This window comes from Gavialis gangeticus, unplaced genomic scaffold, assembly GCF_001723915.1.
Source record: "Gavialis gangeticus isolate Ggan-Ray unplaced genomic scaffold, GavGan_comp1, whole genome shotgun sequence".
NCBI lineage: Eukaryota > Metazoa > Chordata > Crocodylia > Gavialidae > Gavialis > Gavialis gangeticus.
Genome location: NW_017728983.1, coordinates 3141266 through 3159245, shown reverse-complemented (window position 1 = coordinate 3159245; position 17980 = coordinate 3141266). Strand labels below are relative to the sequence as shown.

The 17980-nt window shown below is 43.8% G+C and overlaps 1 protein-coding gene across 4 annotated transcripts in view; it reads left to right on the top strand.

The window, feature by feature from the left end:
- Positions 1 to 17980, top strand: part of EPHB1 (EPH receptor B1) — a 463546-nt gene that overhangs the window by 387732 nt on the left and 57834 nt on the right. For 3 of the 4 annotated variants that reach the window (XM_019512860.1, XM_019512884.1, XM_019512876.1), the window contains 6 exons: positions 73 to 195; positions 1724 to 1971; positions 4359 to 4574; positions 13302 to 13451; positions 15254 to 15447; positions 17140 to 17295. In XM_019512860.1, coding sequence (XP_019368405.1) covers positions 73 to 195; positions 1724 to 1971; positions 4359 to 4574; positions 13302 to 13451; positions 15254 to 15447; positions 17140 to 17295 — 1087 coding nt within the window. Of the gene's footprint in view, positions 1 to 72; positions 196 to 1723; positions 1972 to 4358; positions 4575 to 13301; positions 13452 to 15253; positions 15448 to 17139; positions 17296 to 17841 lie in introns of all 4 variants that reach the window. The other variant, XM_019512868.1, reaches the window with a different exon arrangement.

The following is a 17980-nucleotide window of genomic DNA, read 5'->3' as shown; positions in this document are numbered from 1 at the left end:
CCCTTCCCCTCAGCTTCAGTACTCTCTTTATTCTCCCTCTGTGACTGCCCCTCCCATATCTCGTATAACAAGGCTCTCCAGGAATGAAGATCTACATTGATCCCTTCACTTATGAAGACCCAAATGAGGCTGTCCGCGAGTTTGCCAAGGAGATTGACGTGTCCTTCGTGAAGATTGAAGAAGTCATTGGAGCAGGTGTGTCTCATTTTGTCCTAGATAAGCTTCTTCAACTTTCTCCACAGCTACTGCTTCCTCCTCTTTCCATCTCTTCATGGGCTTCAACCCTTCTCTTGGTATCAATCTGTTCACTCATTTGTTAAAATAAGAACAGTCATGCATTTGCCTAAAAAAGACGAAGTTTGGTTAATTTACTCACTGATTGATCTTCATGCATTTTTAAGTTTCCTGGTTTAGCTTCCAGGAAATAACAAGACAAAGACAGACATCTCTTTTTAGTCTTATTTCAGATGTACAGGTACGTGGGTAAGTAGGTAGGTAGATAGAAGCTATTCATATCATTTATAGCATTCCTGGTGTTATTTTTAAACAATTGTATTATGCTGGTGGAAAAGAATAGCCAGTATAAGAAATTCAAAGGAAAATTGAATTGTTATGCCTTTGAAGTTAGACACAGCAGTGCATTGGCTGCTTGGTAGTTTTCTATCAATTCAAAGCAGTCATAAAGCTAACTCAAACATGAACCATCCATTTTGACACCATATTTAAAAACCACCATATGGAAAATAATAGTTTGCAGCAGCCAGATGTTTTCACGTTTCAGGGTTTTCATTTTCTGTTCCTAAATCAAAAATTTTCAAGAAAAAGAGACTCAATTTTTGTTCCCCTCTCCCCACTTCCAAGATCTAATTTTTTGTGGGGGGGAAAAAAGGGTTTTGATGAAAGACTTTCTTAACAACTCTAATGGTTTTTACTCACTCACTCACTCACTCACTCACTCACTCACACACATATTAGAGAGCCGTATTGGATGGGTGGATGGATGAATGGATAACTGAACCCTAGGTGTTTTGAATGCAAACTTTTGCTGGTAGATCTCTGGCCCCAAAGACAGACAGCATTGTCTCAGTGTGTCACATGCCAACCAGAAAGTTAAACTTGATTCTAAATTGAAGTGAAACTGACAGGCTTATTTGCACTGTCCAAGATGAAGAAAATGCAATATGAAAGTGAATGGCATCAAATTATGTCAGGGCTGACGGTAGTTTTATGAAGAGTTTAGATTATGGATTGTATGGGATGGTTTAGATCGGGATGATCCTGCTTCAGGCAGGGGGTTGGACTAGGTGTCCCCTGGAGATCCCTTCCAGCCCTGCTTCTCTATGATTCTATGAATTATAGCAGTTTAGATTTAGGAAAATATCTAAGTATTCATAATCTCTTAGCCCCTGAACCTGCACCAGCAATAGGGTCCAACTGGAATCTGATGCCTGATCCCACAGTTGTGCTTCCTGCCATGCATGTGTGGCATGACAGGAGGTGCAATTGTTGGGATCATGGTTCAGATCCCATTGCGCCTTTAACTGAACATCTGCCAGGGGCCTGTGGCACTTCCCCTTTGAAAGGGGAGGAAACCAGCAGATTTGTGAGAGGAGACCACTATTGAACTGAACAGGTTTTTCAGCCAATCAGGTTGGAAGGAGTGATGGGAAAAGCCCGTGGTACTGTTACTCTGTGGTTGTGACACATGTTCTTGCAATTGCAGGGGAGTTTGGTGAAGTGTATAAAGGACGTCTGAAACTACCCAGCAAGAGGGAAATCTATGTAGCTATAAAGACATTAAAGGCTGGCTACTCTGAGAAGCAGCGTAGGGATTTCCTGAGTGAAGCCAGCATCATGGGACAGTTTGACCACCCGAATATCATTCGGCTGGAAGGAGTGGTGACCAAAAGCCGGCCAGTCATGATCATCACAGAGTTTATGGAGAATGGAGCTCTGGACTCCTTTCTGAGGGTAAGCAACAATTATAATCTCTCTGGCTTTGTTTTTAACACCATAGTGAAGGGAGTCATGCTAGCTGGAATTGAAGCACAACATCATGTAGAAGATCCAGTGAGTCCTCCTCTGCTACTTGGATTAATGGAGGACATGGTTTTCAGGTAGAAGGTGGACCCTAATGAGTGAACCAAGAATCAGTATTGACAGAGGGTGAGCTTTTCAAACAAGCCCAAGAGAGGGAGGAGCTCAAGTCTTGTTGCCTTTCAGTGAGGCTTATGCTCCTAAATTCCTTTTGGACTTGCGAAAATCTCCCCCAGAGCCCTCAGCCAGGAGGAGCAGGTAGCTGTAAATACAACTACAAAAGGAATGGAGGGGAGAAATTCACACAAAGGACAGGCCAGCTGGTGAATGAAAAGATAAACTATAGATCCTTTCCAGCCCTTTTTTCTATGATTCTGTGATAACAACAGCACTAAAACCTGAAGAGTGGGCTAGCTGCACCCTACGGCAATCAGCCTGCCAAGGCAGAAAGCTCTACCAGCGTCCAGCACCTTCATGATCCGTGAATGGAGTAGGGGCCTGCCAAGGGTTGGGGAAGCTAAAGCAAAGGTGAGGACTTCTGAATTGCCGGCACGTTGGGCTGAAATAGGGGCAGCTCACTGAAGTGATCTAAAAGCAGGGGATAATAAACACAGTCTGAGAGAAAGATATATCTATTTGTTTTCTTGCTATTTTTGTAAGTGGTTGTGAGCCTGGAGCAATTTCAGCACCAGCTGGCAGGGTCCATAGCAAGTCAGTGACAAGGTGTCAGCCCTGTGGCTCCTTGTGGACAATGCCAATCTCATTATAGTCTCTAGCATCATTTAGAAAAAGCAGCAGCCACAGAAGCACCAGACAAATGCACACATAAATAATCCTCATGGGGCAAGGAAAGCAACCAGCCTTGTTCATACCGGCATCCTACACCATGTACCTAGGGTTGTGGAGGCAGCTCAAAGGCATGCTTAGCCAAAGCTACAAAAAGCCTGGGAGACTGGGGGAAGAAGGCATAAAAGACAGAGATGGAGGGAGAATAAATGAGGAATGGGTGATGAATAGGCATGAGCATGAAGGGGAGGAAGAGTCCTACTTGGAATAAGATTTTCAAAGGGAACCAAAGAATCAGTTAATGGGAATTTAGCATCCAAATCCTGTAAATCCCACTCTATTTCTTAAGCTCAGAAGCAGGTAACTTATAAGTCTAATTTCAGCCTTGATGTAAAAATAGCATCGCTAATTGGTGCATCAGCTGCGTGGAAAGAGAGCAAAGTAGGTCATCATTTCCACTCTGTGCAGAGACCAAAGCCAAGTAATGAAACAGGACTGTTCCTAACCCTTATGCGGGTGTGTTAAAGGAGTTGGGGAGGCAGAGACAGGTAAGGAAATCCTTGGACCTCTCTCTAGGCATGAGGAGCAATTTCACTCTCAGTGTCTTGCTGAGAAGATAAATTGTTCCTTGCCATTGCTGACATCCTCACACCCAAATCGGGTAGGGTAGAGTTGGAGATACAGATTCCCACATCTGAATCAGCCTATGAGCAGAGAAGTATTTATCCTGTCCTTTCTGCCCAATCTACACGGTGCTCAAAACTGGCTTGTGTCATGAAGGCGCAATCCACTCACCACCAAGGTAGCCAGATTGTCATGTGGTAAAACTGGTAATATTTTCTCCTGGGAAACTTTTAGCTTTGTACTATTGATGGGGAGTCAGTGTGGCACTTCCTTTAGCACCAGCCTAACCTAGACGTGTGGGTTGGGGGCATAAGGAAATTGTCCTGTTTTGTTTCATTCATAGGACAGGCCACCAAAATATATGTTCAGCTGTTTTTATTTGGAGGGGGAAAAGAATTGAAAGAAGAGAGGAAAATAAGATAATTTGGAGCCCAGGAGAGATTTTCAATCTTGGGAAAGTAAAACCCAGAAATGGAGCCAGGCTGTGAAAAATATCTTCTCCCTAAGTTAGTTAAAAAAACAACTTGCTGGCTTATTTCCTACTAGATTCACCAAAAAATTGGATTCACAGGATGAATGAATAAGAGCCCTGTTGGTACCCATGTAACACCTTGAGGCCTCAGCCAAATTCAGGCTCTCTTGTGCTAGGCCTGATAGCTATCTAAATAGGAAAGGCCTTGCTGTAGAGAGGCTGTGGTCTCCGTTAGCAGTGCGAAGGAATATAACAGTGTGGAGGAATAGTGACTTGCTCATGACTACGTAGCACGTCAGTGGCAAAACCGGAATTGGAACTCGGGTCTCCTAGTGCAAGTCCCAGGCACCAGACCACACTCTGCTTGTAGAGAGCTGTTTATTGGGCCTGTCCATAAAGGGATCATGCTAATTATGGTTCTTGCTCTTTGTAACTGCAGCAAAATGATGGGCAGTTCACAGTAATCCAGCTAGTGGGGATGCTCAGAGGGATCGCTGCTGGCATGAAGTACCTTGCAGAGATGAATTACGTGCACCGGGACCTTGCTGCCAGGAACATCCTGGTCAATAGTAACCTGGTGTGCAAAGTATCTGACTTTGGCCTCTCACGCTACCTGCAAGATGACACCTCTGACCCAACGTACACCAGCTCCTTGGTATGTACCTTCCCCCCTCCTTGTATCCTCCTCATAGATAAATCCCAGACTCTCTGGCTGAGGGTGGAGTTGCTGTGAGGCCTCCCACTCCCATCTCTCTCATAACACCAGCAACTGGAGTTATACTCCCCTAGTGCCTTTCAACATAAACCATCTCCAAGCCATTTGTAACTTGTGTCCTGCTCAGAGCTATGGAAATATTCTTCATGAAAACAAAAAGCTGGAAACATTCCCCTTCTTCAGCTAATATTTACTTCTGTGAAAAAAATAATTCTTTCCTGGAGCATTTTCCACTTCTGGAAACAGTTCATTAAGGCTGGGCCCTACAGGAAACATTGACAACGAGCACAAGACCCATAGAAATAGCAGAAATGAATGTGTGGATATAGGGGTGGGAGAGAGAGTCAAAAGGATCTCATTTCTTCTTCTTGTGCCAGGCTCCTTTAAATCCTGGCCTGAGGGCTGCTGTGGAGTTTGTCCCTCTTGTTGCACTCAGGTTTGCTACAGAGCAGTGTCCTAGCTAAGTGTGATGGAGTGAAATGATTGGAGAGGTTAATATTCATTGGCAGTCACCTCTGTGCGCCAGATTTGCAAACATTTGTAGGTGCCTCAAGGTGCAGATTGGTGTCTAGTGGCATTTACAAGAGCATCTAAATGAAGAAGTCGCCTGTCTGCATCTTTGACTATGCAAATGTCTATGTGAATCTGGCCGTTTCTCACCCCTTTCCCTTCACATGTTATTGATTGAGAAACACGCTTTGGAAGGAGAAGAACTGTTTTCTTTTGCTTTGTGTGCCTCCCTTCTCTTTTCTCAGTCCTTTTTTCCCCACCATTCTCTTTTCCCTCTTCTTTTTTTCTCCTTCCCATTAATTTTTCCTTGCTGTCTTTTCTATGTTATGTCTTTCAAATTCCTCTTTGCTCATGGCTAGTTTTCAGATGACATTTTCTCTCTCTTCCATTAAATGAGCATGGGGGAAGTAGCCATGCAGTGGAGATCTGGGAGGGGGGACTTCAGGGGAAACAAAAGGTCTGATTGCACATAGAAGGTATTACAACTGAAGCTACAGTAATGCTCCAATCCTGATCTATCTTTCTCTGTAGGAAATTTGTTCCAGGCATTAATTAAAGAGACAAGTCTAATCCAAGCACCGCTATTCCCCAGTCACTGTTCTCTTGTTTAATTAACTCATTCATAGATAATCCCAGGGCTTCTTCACTCTGCCATTGTCTCCTGCCTCATCTATTTGTAGATTAAAGCTTTTCTCTTGCTACTGGCAGCCTCGGAAATAACAGAACCCCAAGTCACTCCAGACTTTCTTCTGTGGTGAATCTGTCATCCCAAAGTGGGTGTCCAGCTATCGTTTGACTTTGTCAAAATGGTGGCAGAGGTAACGAAACAATGATTGTCATAGTTAGAAAGAATAAAGTAAATGAGTTGCACCTTACCCTCAGATTCCATTTACGTTTAGATAGTAAAAAGCAAATAAGTGATTTTTAGATTGTTAGATTATCGTAGATGTGTGCAGCTGCAGCATGAACAATAGATAATTAGAAGTTCATCGATTGATGTTATAGATGGTTATAAGACTTGGCTACAAGCAAGCTGTTGACCTGATGGACTCTACAATCAATAACAGTTGATTGATCATTTATTAAAACACCTAATAGTTATTCCTTAACCTGTTGTAAACCACTTAAAACTTAATAATGTAAAGTGTGACCAGTAAAGTCTTTAAAGAGTAAAAATGAAGAGAGTTTTTACTGGCAGCACTGAAAAAGGATTGAGGATGTTGGAGCTATAACAAAACAGGTCATGTCCTATTGATCAATAAGTGCAATATAAAATGTAAAATTCGGAGGCTTTTTCTTTTATTATTAAAGAAGTAAAAAGACTCAGTGTTTGCTTGAGCAGTGCCCTGACGTTTTGGCCCAAACTGTATCAAATCTCAAATCAGTGATAAAATGTGTGTGTAGGCTCAAAAAGTGGCGATGGGACATTACACCAAAACCTCTGAAAATCAGTTTCTTCTCGGTTTTCCTTCTGCACCCTGCTTTCTGATTCTTAGATACAACAAACTGCAGGCAGACGCCAGAAGGGAGCTGACCGATGGGGACGGGACTGTGTGACTAGTGAGCTGCCCTGGTTTGCTAGTGTCCAGGTGGAATGCAGAGGGATGTTTCTGACCTTAAAGACTCAGATGGTTTGGGACCTAGGTCTTTGAGAGACAACTTCTCTCTTCTTGTGCCCCATGGCTGTGACTAGTGGTGATACTAAAGCTGGAGCTCCCTTGGCTCAATCAATAGGGAGCTGCTGAAAAGGTTGATACTCTCCACTTTCTACCCCTATTCACTTCTCTTCTTGGACCATTAGAGCCTGGATTTACTAATATCCTGGTCATGCTTCAAAGACCAGCTCTCTTTCCTATGTTTGTGTAGGGAGTGGGGACACTGGGCAGTGGGAGTATGATTTGTTGAATAGAAGGATTGTTGATAATCTGAGCAGGAGGGTGAGTTTGATGCTAGGAGCCTGAATGATAGCATGTAATGTAATTTGTGGCAGGAAGCCCTGTAAGGCAAGCACCTTGTGGGCTGTGTCAAACTGAAGTAAATAAAGGCAGCATTACAGAAAGCAGAACCTCATCTGGGTAAACTGATGCTCCTTACCATGTAGCTCACTGCAGTCAGTGCTGATTAACATACATGGGGAGCTGGCTAGGGCCTGGTCCTTGTCCTGCTCCTCTGGGCTGACATGGGAGTGCTATCTGGAAGAACACGTAGATTGTGGCCTATTAAGCAAAGAATGCCATTTTTGCTAAAGTGCCCAACACTCGCTTCTGGGGAAAGGCATGAAGTGGCCTTTCCCACCTTTAGAGATAAAATGGATTATCTCATCTGTGTTTATATTTAATTTAAGCCATAATAGGCCTTCCCAGCAGCTGGGAAATGATGCTCTGCCTGCAATTACATCACTCTGCCTCCCACAGCAGGTTTTTAGCTCTGGGGAAAAGGCAGGAAAAACAACCTGGCAGTTAATTTCTCTATTTGTAGTTATTCAAATAGAATTTTTGCTATCCATCTTTACAGAGCAGCTGACACTTCATGGAACGCTAAAGAAAACAATTGTGCTGAACAGTTTCTGAAACAATTCTGCCTAGAGTAAATATCATACATTTTCTGTATTCCCCTTCCTTTTCCATTATTTTTAGCTATTACCTCAGTCATTTACATGAAAACAGGATCATTGCTTCCTGACAGTTCATATGCTCCTGTTTCCCCATTGAAGTCAGATTCCCCTGAATGTGACACCATCACTCTTGCCAGGAAAATGAATTATGAGGTCACAAACAAAATTATGAGGCAGGTCTTCCATGTAGCCTTGACTGTTTGCAACAGGTAATGTTCTGGCCCTGGGTCTACTGGGGAGAATGTGGATGGAATTAGAGGTTCTTTTTTTATAACTTGATATGAAACAAAGTCCTGACCTTTCCTCCCCACAGAGAGGAAGCTTTCATATTGGGTGCATTTACACATGCACATTTACTAAGCAGTAAACACAATTACTGAGTAGTACAGGTGCACATTTACATGTGCATGCCCATACTGCACAGCAAATATGGTGACCTATGCCAGCTTGAGCATAAATTTGATATCTGTATCATGCAAGTATCAAATTTACGCCTGATTAGTTACTGTGCAGTAATGCACGTGTAGATGCCTTACTGTGCAGTAACACTGTGTGTGTGCGGACTGACTTGGGATTAATTTTAGTTCCAAGTCAATCCACACAACTTTAATGCACTGTAATGACTGCATATGTCGACACTGGCCTATTCCTACTTACTGCACAGTAAATTACTTTGCAGTAAATTTAAACTGGCATAAATGCATGTGTAGACACATTCACTGGGTGTATTAAGAAATTACCCATGATTTGTAACACAACTTTATCATTTCAAATCATTAGCAGGAAAAGGAGAGGAGAACCTTCCTGGGGGTGGTTTGATGTATCCTATATGTTTTATTGCAGCAGTGGAGATGATGTTCTGAGGTGAAGGATGATAGGATTTGGATATATCTTCAATTTAGGGCTTGAGAATAGTGCACCTATCACATTTAATGAAAGTTATTCAAACATACACTGAAGTGGAAGAAGACCCTGTATACTTTTTCCAAAAAGATTTCAAGCCTATATGAGAGATTCCATATATAGGGAAATATATTTCCAGTAAATTAGAGTTCCAATAATAATGCTAGTGTTACACGATGCATAAGAAGGTGTGATAAAGAGATAATAAGTTTCTAAAAAAGAATGCCCTTTGAGCTGAAATTTACTTTGCTTCTCAGTCTAAGTTTGGGTTAGAAATGTTGTTACATTACACTGGACAGTGTCTGAATACCCTGAACAAGGAGGATGGCAAGTCTGAGTTTTCACTGGCTTGCATTTTTTGCTCTCACACTTATTGCATCTTTGCAGAGTGGGTGTATTGTGTTACCATTTTGATCGTATAATGTTTTATACCCATTTTGCCATGGTGTAAATGATCAGGCAAGGTCGAAGGCAGTGGTGAATCAGGTCCAGTATTTCTCTGGTTACCTTCTGTTATTTCCGTTATTGCTCAGTGTCACTTGTATGAAATCAGGATTGTTGCTGCTTTGAGAACTCTTCAGTTCTGTTTAATGTCCCAGCTGAAACTGTAGGTTGAAATCCTCTGCCAGCACATTAGTTCACGGTAGCAAGGAATTCGGCTCCTAATATCCTGATTGGGACACTGGAGTGCATTGCTATGGAAATGATTGTGATGTCACCAGAACGTCCCTATATTCAATCAAGCCAACTGTATGAGAGCTGATTCCTGCAGACCGTTCCAGCAGCACGGACTGCTCCATCCCCTTTTGTTGTCGTGTCTGGAATTGCTGGCTCTGAGGGGCATATTTCAAATCGTGGACTGAACTGCAGGAATCATGCCTGCATAAATCTTCAATTAAATGAAGTTTTAATTTAAAGCTGATTGATGAAAGTACCTGCATATCCTCATCAGAGGCAAGTGCTATTAATGGCAAGCTGTCATTCCGGTGCCAAGGGCAGCCCCATCACCCCTCGCCCTTTCCCTGCCATCTTCCTCAGGGGAAGGGACCTGCAGACAGGGAAATGTTCGTGCTTAGCCATGCAAAGCAGCTCAGGGTGTGGAAGCGTCACTCAGGGTAGAACTCTGAAGGCTGAGGTTTCTACTTTACATGCAAGGAGGATCAGCGAGGCAGCTGTTGATGCCAGCCTTTGACGTCTGATTTCAGGCTCTGGGAACTGAGAGCACCTCCAGATTCTCTGTAGGAAATGCGGAACCCTTTTAAACACACACGCCTACGTTCATTAGCATTCATGGGAAAGTATGACATTAATATTATGAGTGCAGGTTTGCAGAATGAGGTTTAACCCTTTTGCTCCAGGAAACAGTTTGTGCTACAAGAAATCACTGGCAATGCAAAGGCTGGTCCGGCCTGCTCTCCCAGCAGTTAGGTACATTTGTCACTTACGTTAGCACTAATATAAATTTCCCCAAGCTGAAGCGCATATGGACTCATGCCCTTCATGCCTTTGTCTTCATCAGAGTGGACGAGAAAATAAACAAAGGAGGTACCTCATTCTGCCTTATTGCTTGCAAATGAAGGACAGCCCTGATACTGATCTGTCATGTGGGAACAAATCTGGGTCATTCCAGTGAGTTCATTGCCATTGCTCTAGATCAGAGGTGGGCAAAATATGGCCCAGGGGCCAGATCCAGCCTGCCAGGCCATTCTATCCATCCCCTGGGGCCCCTAAAAAATTTAGAAAGTTAATATTTATTTTCTCCTGGCTGCCTGTCAAAGAGGACATGAGACAGGGGCAGTAGGATCCAGGGGAAGCCGGCAACAGGACCCAGTAGCAAGTGCCCCCCTCCCGCCCTGCCTCCCCAACCAGAAGCCCCTGCTTAGCAGAGGCTTCTGGCCTGGGACTGTGGGGCTGTTCCTGCTTCCCTGCGCCGGAGAGGGAAATGCGGCCCTTGACAGCTTGTCAAAACTTGGTAAGTGGCCCTCTGCCCGAAATAATTGCCCACCCCTGCTCTAGATCCATGCTGGTATAATAGTGTCTAGTTTTAGGACAGATAATACTGTGAAACAAGTGTTGGAGGTGAGGGCTGGCAGCTACTTCTCTTGAGGTTGTGATGGTCTTGGATCCCATGAGATAAGTAGGGTCAGGCTGACTCAAGACTCTCATGGACGACCTCTCAGAAATAGAAATGGGAGGATAATTCATGAGATATCTGCTTTACTCTGAGAATTTCATTCTGATCTCACTTATACCATCATAATTCACTGGTCTTCATTGTAAAGAGATGTATTTTGCCATGTTAGTATGAAGTCAAGTAGAAGGCAGGGTAGATTTTCATCTTATACAAATATCAAAGTAGATATGTATATATAGCAAAAGCTTTTGTGAGCTGAAGCTCACAGCATGTGATAAAGTGAGCTTCAGCTGATGAAAGCTTGTGCTACAAATGTATATCTACTTTGGTTTGTCTATAAGGTGAGAATCTACTTGTCTATTACTAATTGTGATAGACAGTAGAAAGTCCTGAATCATTTTGAAAGCAATGCCTGCTAAAGGACATGGGGCTGCTGAAGCTGACGTTGTTCAGACAAGGTTCTGAAAAATGTTAGAGTGCTCATGTAAGATAAGGGGTGATAACCTAACTTGCTAGCCCAACTCCAGATCAAGTACTTGCATTCTGACCGTAATGCCTTTTGCTATCATTGGATCCCTCATTTCCTGTCCTTCCAACATATAGGCTTCATTACTAAGTGCAGTGCGACAGGTGAGTGCATTACAGTAGTGAATAAAGCAAGGCTTGTGTATAATTGATGTCTTGGTCTGTTATTTGAACTGTGCAGCACACAGGGATCTTGTGGGATGAAAATATTACTATATAAATTCTAGCTGATATTTTTATGTGACTAGACCTTCCTGGCTATAAAATTATAATAGAATATCTGAGAAGGAATCCATACAGCTAAAGGAAAAGAATAAGATGGAGACAAATTAAAGGAATTCTTTTCAGACGGATGTGGCCTTCTTAGTCCTCTTCACCTGCATTCCCGTTTAACAAATAATTGTATTGACACTTTCTAATTTTCAATCCTTAGAGAAGACAACAGCATGGTAAATATTGAATCTGGCTGCCATCTGTATGTGTACTTGTTGTCAATTATTTTCTACAATGTGCTCCATAAATATTGACCAATTCCTTCCCTCCCCACTCCCTCCCTCTGCTTTCAGACACACATGCACATTCCTTGTAATCAGTAGCAGCAGTCATCTTAGTGAGGGGCTATTTTCAGGACCTGGTTGGGGCTCTTGGCTCTATATTTGGCTCTGGGTGTTATATTGTCTTTCAGGCAAACTTTTCCCAGCCTGCCCTGCAGGTCCTTATTTGGGCATCACCCTGAGGCACCTTCATCCCTTTGGCAGCCACTGAAGGGGCATGGGAGTGGAACGATGTTGCCATATACTAGAGACACAGGTAGAACTGGGAGGTGGAATCAGCTGCTATGGCTCAGGTGGAGTAGATCCCTGTTATACCGGGCAAAGCAGATGAAGCAGGAATACTACCTTAAATGCACGGGAACAAGATATTTAGCTTCGATTCCATTGGCTTCACCTCACACAGACACTTAGTGTATCACTAAACTGCAATCTGTGTCATGCTGCGGAATGTAAGGTTGGCAGCTAATGAAAGAGGGAGGTGAAGGAGCGGTGCTTTTAGCATCTGACCTTATGTTTAGGTGGTGTTCCACCCCCAAGCTACACCTGGTAGACAGTGTCCAGGGCTGCAGTGTAGCAGGGTGACAGCTCAAATCTAGTTAGAAGCTGAAGTTGCTGCATGATAGGCAACCTGCTTGTCATGAGATTTTGCAGAGAGAGCACATGACAGGAGTGCTTCAGAGCTTCATCTTAGGAGTGCTGACTGGGACCTGTTCAGTTCTACAGTTTGGAAGCTGGTTGTCTCAGAGAAGGCCCTTCTCTGTAGGCCATGCTACCGTGAACACTGAGCCTCTCAAACTGGGGAACTCCCTTGCTGGAAATGAGAGGGAGCTTGTTGTATGGTGGAAGTCCCTCTTACTCTAGGATGCTTTACCTGCCTACATCCACCAAATGGATGTATGTGTTAGCTGTAAGGACATGCTATGGAGCTGCCTATTGTCTTGGGTTTTGACTTCACAGGTAGGAGTGAAGGTTTAATGGTGGTGAAAAGGGGGCTCTTACTTGTGTTCCTTTATTATACTTGTGTTGGGTGTGGATAAGGCTTCTTACTACAACTCCAGAGGTGTGAGTTTGAGCACTGCTTTGAACTCATGCTGCCTCCATCTGTAAATAGGTACCTGGTCATTCAGGCTGGAGAGTCAAAGGTGTCCAGATAGAGCTCATAGCAATCCTGGTCTGATGGACTTGGAATGGCCTTTGGTTATGGATGTAGACTTAAAAAAAATCATTAATAGAGCCAGTCATGCTGCTTTAAGTTAGTATTTTACTTCCGCTTTATATATTCAATTATTATATAGCACAAAGAGGTGTGGACAGTTGCTTTATAGATGGAGAGAGGAGTAGCAGCAGATCTGGATAATTCCTGATTACTTGTAGCCCAAGGGATGTTAGACGTTCCAGTGCTTAACCTACTTTTCCTTGTTCCCAAGGGTGGGAAGATCCCAGTAAGGTGGACAGCCCCAGAGGCCATTGCCTACCGCAAGTTCACCTCTGCCAGCGACGTGTGGAGTTATGGCATCGTCATGTGGGAAGTGATGTCATTTGGAGAGAGGCCGTACTGGGACATGTCCAACCAAGATGTGAGTGTTCTGAGCTCCAGGCTCAAGGAAAAGTAACTGTCCTTGTGTGTTTCTGTATCTGGGGCTAGGGAAAGAGTTGCTACTTCATGCCATTGCCAGCCTCTCCCAGTAGGAATCATCTTCAAGAATGACACAGCCCACTCAGCTCCAGCTGGGATGGAACCAGTGCACATCTGGCCTATGTGTAGCCAGCTTGGATCAGTCCATAGCCAAGACCTTTCCATTTGTAGCGCCAGAAGATGCGGGAGAGGAAGTTTTTTCTCTTCACTATTCAGCAGCTAGAAGAGAGTTGGGGAGGAGATCAGGGGTTTGTTTTTTGTTTCTTATTTTCTTCTCAGAGCCCATAAACTCCATACCCCATGGGGTTTTTTTGGCAGGGAAGGGCAGGAGAGGAATGGAGGGGAAATAGAACGGGGGAATAGAACATGTTTCTGGCTATGAGTTAAAGCTATGTGAAGGTGAAACAGTATGCAGCCCCTGAACCTAAGTGTATGAGGTGTTCACCTAGGCTGTGAACAGACATCGCATTTGTCCTAGAACAAAGCCTTTTATCCTGGGATCATCCAAGTGTACACATCCACTGTCCTGCTTCAAGCCCCTCTGAAGTATGTCAGATAAAATGTACTAACATTGTTTCTCCGGGACTTTGTGTTGTACATGTGTACGGTTGTTGCAGTCCATTCCAGGGATAAGCCTGTTAGGCTGTGTGCTCTCAGCCACCACCTGCTAGCAAGGGTGCAGAAATACTTTGGAAGGGCAATGTGTGGAAATGGTGGTGTCACTGTTTTGACCTGACTGAAGCCTCAGGGCAGCCAGTCTTAGGTCAAATGAGACATCCGTTCACTGCTTGAGATATCCCCATTGCTAACCCTGGCAGTTTTGAAAAGAAGCTTTACACGTGGCTGAAATGCCTCTCCAGACAGCAGTGCAGAGACTAGTACAGAGACTCTAGCTGTCAGGTGTGAGCTCCCAGCTACTCCAGACTCAGCCTCCGCTATTTGGAACCTCTGTAGCACTAGCCGGTTTTCAAGATGAAAAAGACCTTCCAAATGAAAGGCTCGAAGAAGAGAAATTGGGAAGAAAAGCCAGCAGGCTAGTAATTGGACTTCAGGAACCTGGAAGGCCTTTGAAAACATTCAGAGGTTTTGTGAGCCAGGGAGAAAGAATTCGTAGTTCAACTACTGTACTTCGATGCTATCGGCAGAGATAATGAGAGTGGCAGCTCTCCACAGAGAGGAGATACAATGCTCCTGAAGCATCTGAGCTCAAATTAACCTCTCAGTGCCCTGGTTCCATTAGAGCGAGGAACACCTCCTCTGCTCCCTTTGCTAGCAGTCACGTGGGCTGGTTTTAACTTTCCTGGGCCCACATCATTAGCGTACATAGTATGTTCACTTCTCACGCTGATTCTGCTTCTGCCAGAGGAGATGGCAGAGACAATTCCTTCCCTATATTCTCTTGTGTTTAGGGTATTCATGCCAGCACAGGCAGCTGTAGCAGATATGCCAGGGCACTGTGGGGAGCCACCTTTCTCTGAAGACCTTGCTCCTTGAACACACTTCTCTTTGCTGTGGCATGGGACCAGATCACTGCTAATGTAAAACAGCTGGAGCTCTAATGAAATCAGTAGCAATGCAACCACTGGCACCACCAGGAAATTTGGCCCAGCAGATTTGGGAACTCTTGCCATTAGTGTTATGACAAATGAGATAGGGGATGGTTTGGGTCTTTGTCCTGTCAAGAGCCCTCTGAACTCTCTCCCTCTAGGTGTCGCTTGTTTTTCTCATTTATTCTTCCTGCAGGTAATCAATGCAATTGAGCAAGATTACCGGCTACCACCTCCTATGGACTGCCCAGCTGCATTGCACCAGCTTATGCTAGACTGCTGGCAAAAAGACCGCAACACCCGACCCCGCTTCACTGAAATAGTCAACACCCTCGATAAAATGATCCGCAACCCGGCAAGCCTCAAAACTGTGGCTACCATCACCGCTGTGTGAGTCTCAAAGCACTGAGGCACTGTACAGGCAATGGGAAATCCTATGGAGAATTCATTTTTGGAGTTTGGGAATTCATTAACTTAGCATCACTGGTTGTTAATTGGAAATAAATTATCCATTGAGCACTGCTTTTCATTTTCTGTTCACCAATCACTCACAAATCCATCAAGATTTCTGCACACATATTTGCTATACGTCACTACCAGCCGAATAAATTGATAAGCAGTTTTTGGCCTGTGTGGGGGCTCCTTGATAAAGCCATGCAGCATGGTTTCTGCTCTCCACGTGGATCAATGGAACCCTTTAAACATTAGAATAACGAGAGACAGTGAAGACGCCAGTGACTCATGCAAGTAAGGACATTGTGCAGGTAACAGCCATTTGTCAGACAGTAAGGCGTACAAAGACGCGCAAACACTGCTGAACAGTGGGCATGTCTACATGCGCATTTATGCCAGCTTAAATTTACTGCACAATAAGTTACTGTGCAGTAAGCAGGAATAGGCCGATGTCTACACATGCAGGCATTAAAACACATTAACAATGTGTGTGGACAGACTTGGGTCTAAAATTAGTCCCAAGTCAGTCCACACACACAGTGTTACTGCGCAGTGAGGCATCTACACATGCATTACTGCTCAGTAACTAACCGGGTGTAAATTTGATACCTGCATGATGCAGATATCAAATTTATGCTCAAGTTGGCACAAATCACTGTATTGACTGCGTAGTACAGGTATGCACATGTACATGCGTGCCCATACTTCGTGATAATTTTGGTTATTGCACAATAAATGCAGAGGTTTAGATGCACCCAGTGACTATTAAAGGGTGGATGTGTTTTATATTAAAAACATGGTAGAGGGCAAATAGCTGTTCATAAATTTGCTAGATGCAGGATAAACTGAAGCTGCAGTACTCAGGTATAGTAACGATAAGATACTGTAGGATGGTATAACGAGCCAGCAGTCCCAAGGTACATTTCTGCCCCCTTCATGAAAGGCTTTTATTCCCATTGACTCATTGAAACAGATGTTTAGACAGGTGTGTTGTAAAGCTTCCAAAATCCTACCTTTATCATAGATTAACATCCAGGGGCCACTTTTAGCAGCTTCTAAAGACTGAAGCTTTTGTTTAATGTTACAAAGTATCTCGGAGGACCTGTCAAGATTGCTCTGATACCACTGTACTATTAAAGGATTTGTAGTCCACCCATGCACCAGGCACTGTAGAAGCTAGTGGCCACTCTAGCCAATGCATTCTCATCAGTGCTGGTCAGATCCCATTTACATGTCTCTCTGTCTTCTTGGGGTCTTGGGTGAAGGAGGGGGATAGGCAAAAACTTTGCATGTCAGATTTTTGGCAGTGGTCTAAAATAGAGGGATTTTTGTTATGATTGTGAACCTATGCTGGGCCCTGGTGTAAGTGCATTTTTAATAGACATAAAACAAGTGCAGTTACTAGTCACAGGCTGGCTGTATTTTTAATACTGTTTATATGGTAGGTTTTATTGTGTACCTTGATCAGTATACTGTGCTATTTTAAAGGGTGGCAGGCCAGTGTTTCCCCATTTCTATTTACTAGATGGCTGGTTTTGGCCTTGTTTTTGGTCTACAGCATCCATTAACCTTGTGTTTCCAGTCAGTGCTGATGCTGCCTGACCTCGGCTCCTTTCATGTGTGTTCCAGGCCTTCTCAGCCACTGCTAGACCGCTCCATCCCAGATTTCACTGCCTTTACCTCAGTAGAAGATTGGTTAAGCGCCATTAAAATGAGCCAGTACAGAGACAACTTCCTGACTGCTGGCTTCACCTCCCTCCAGCTCGTTGCCCAGATGACATCAGAGTAAGTAGAGCACACTGTTCTTTCACCTAGATGCTGATCCTATCCCTACCGAAGACAGACTAATTGACTTCCATGGGAGTAAGAATCTAGCAGTCCCTTGCGGTTTTCATTGTTTCTTGGTTGAGGTGGGATCAGAAACAATATAAGAAGAGCCTTTCTTTGGGGAGCGGCTATTTCAAGCCAAATCAGAGAATGGAGAACTGCAAGAAAGTTGAAGAGAAACAAGCACAGCTGAACGAACTTCTTTTGAACTTCAAGATAGGTTTGGTTTGAATTCAGAGCAAACATTCAGGTCACTCTTTTTGTCCATTATGATTTATCCATGCCCATCTTCAGTGACACTTATATCTTCTTTGTTTATCAGACGGCAAATTCAGGTTCATTGTTTTAGATTAGGATGGAAACCGTTTATATTGCTATTCCACTAGTGACATGAAAGAACAAAATAACACATCTAGGACAAGTATTCCTGACACTTATCAAGGAGTACACAATAGAAGACATCTAAAGTGAACTGAACTGTCTGTTGGCTTTTTTTTTTTTCAGAGATCTCCTGAGAATAGGGGTGACTTTGGCTGGACACCAGAAGAAGATACTGAACAGTGTCCAATCTATGAGAGTACAGATGAGTCAGTCTCCAACCTCGATGGCATGACATCTCTCATTTGATGGGGATGGGAAAGGG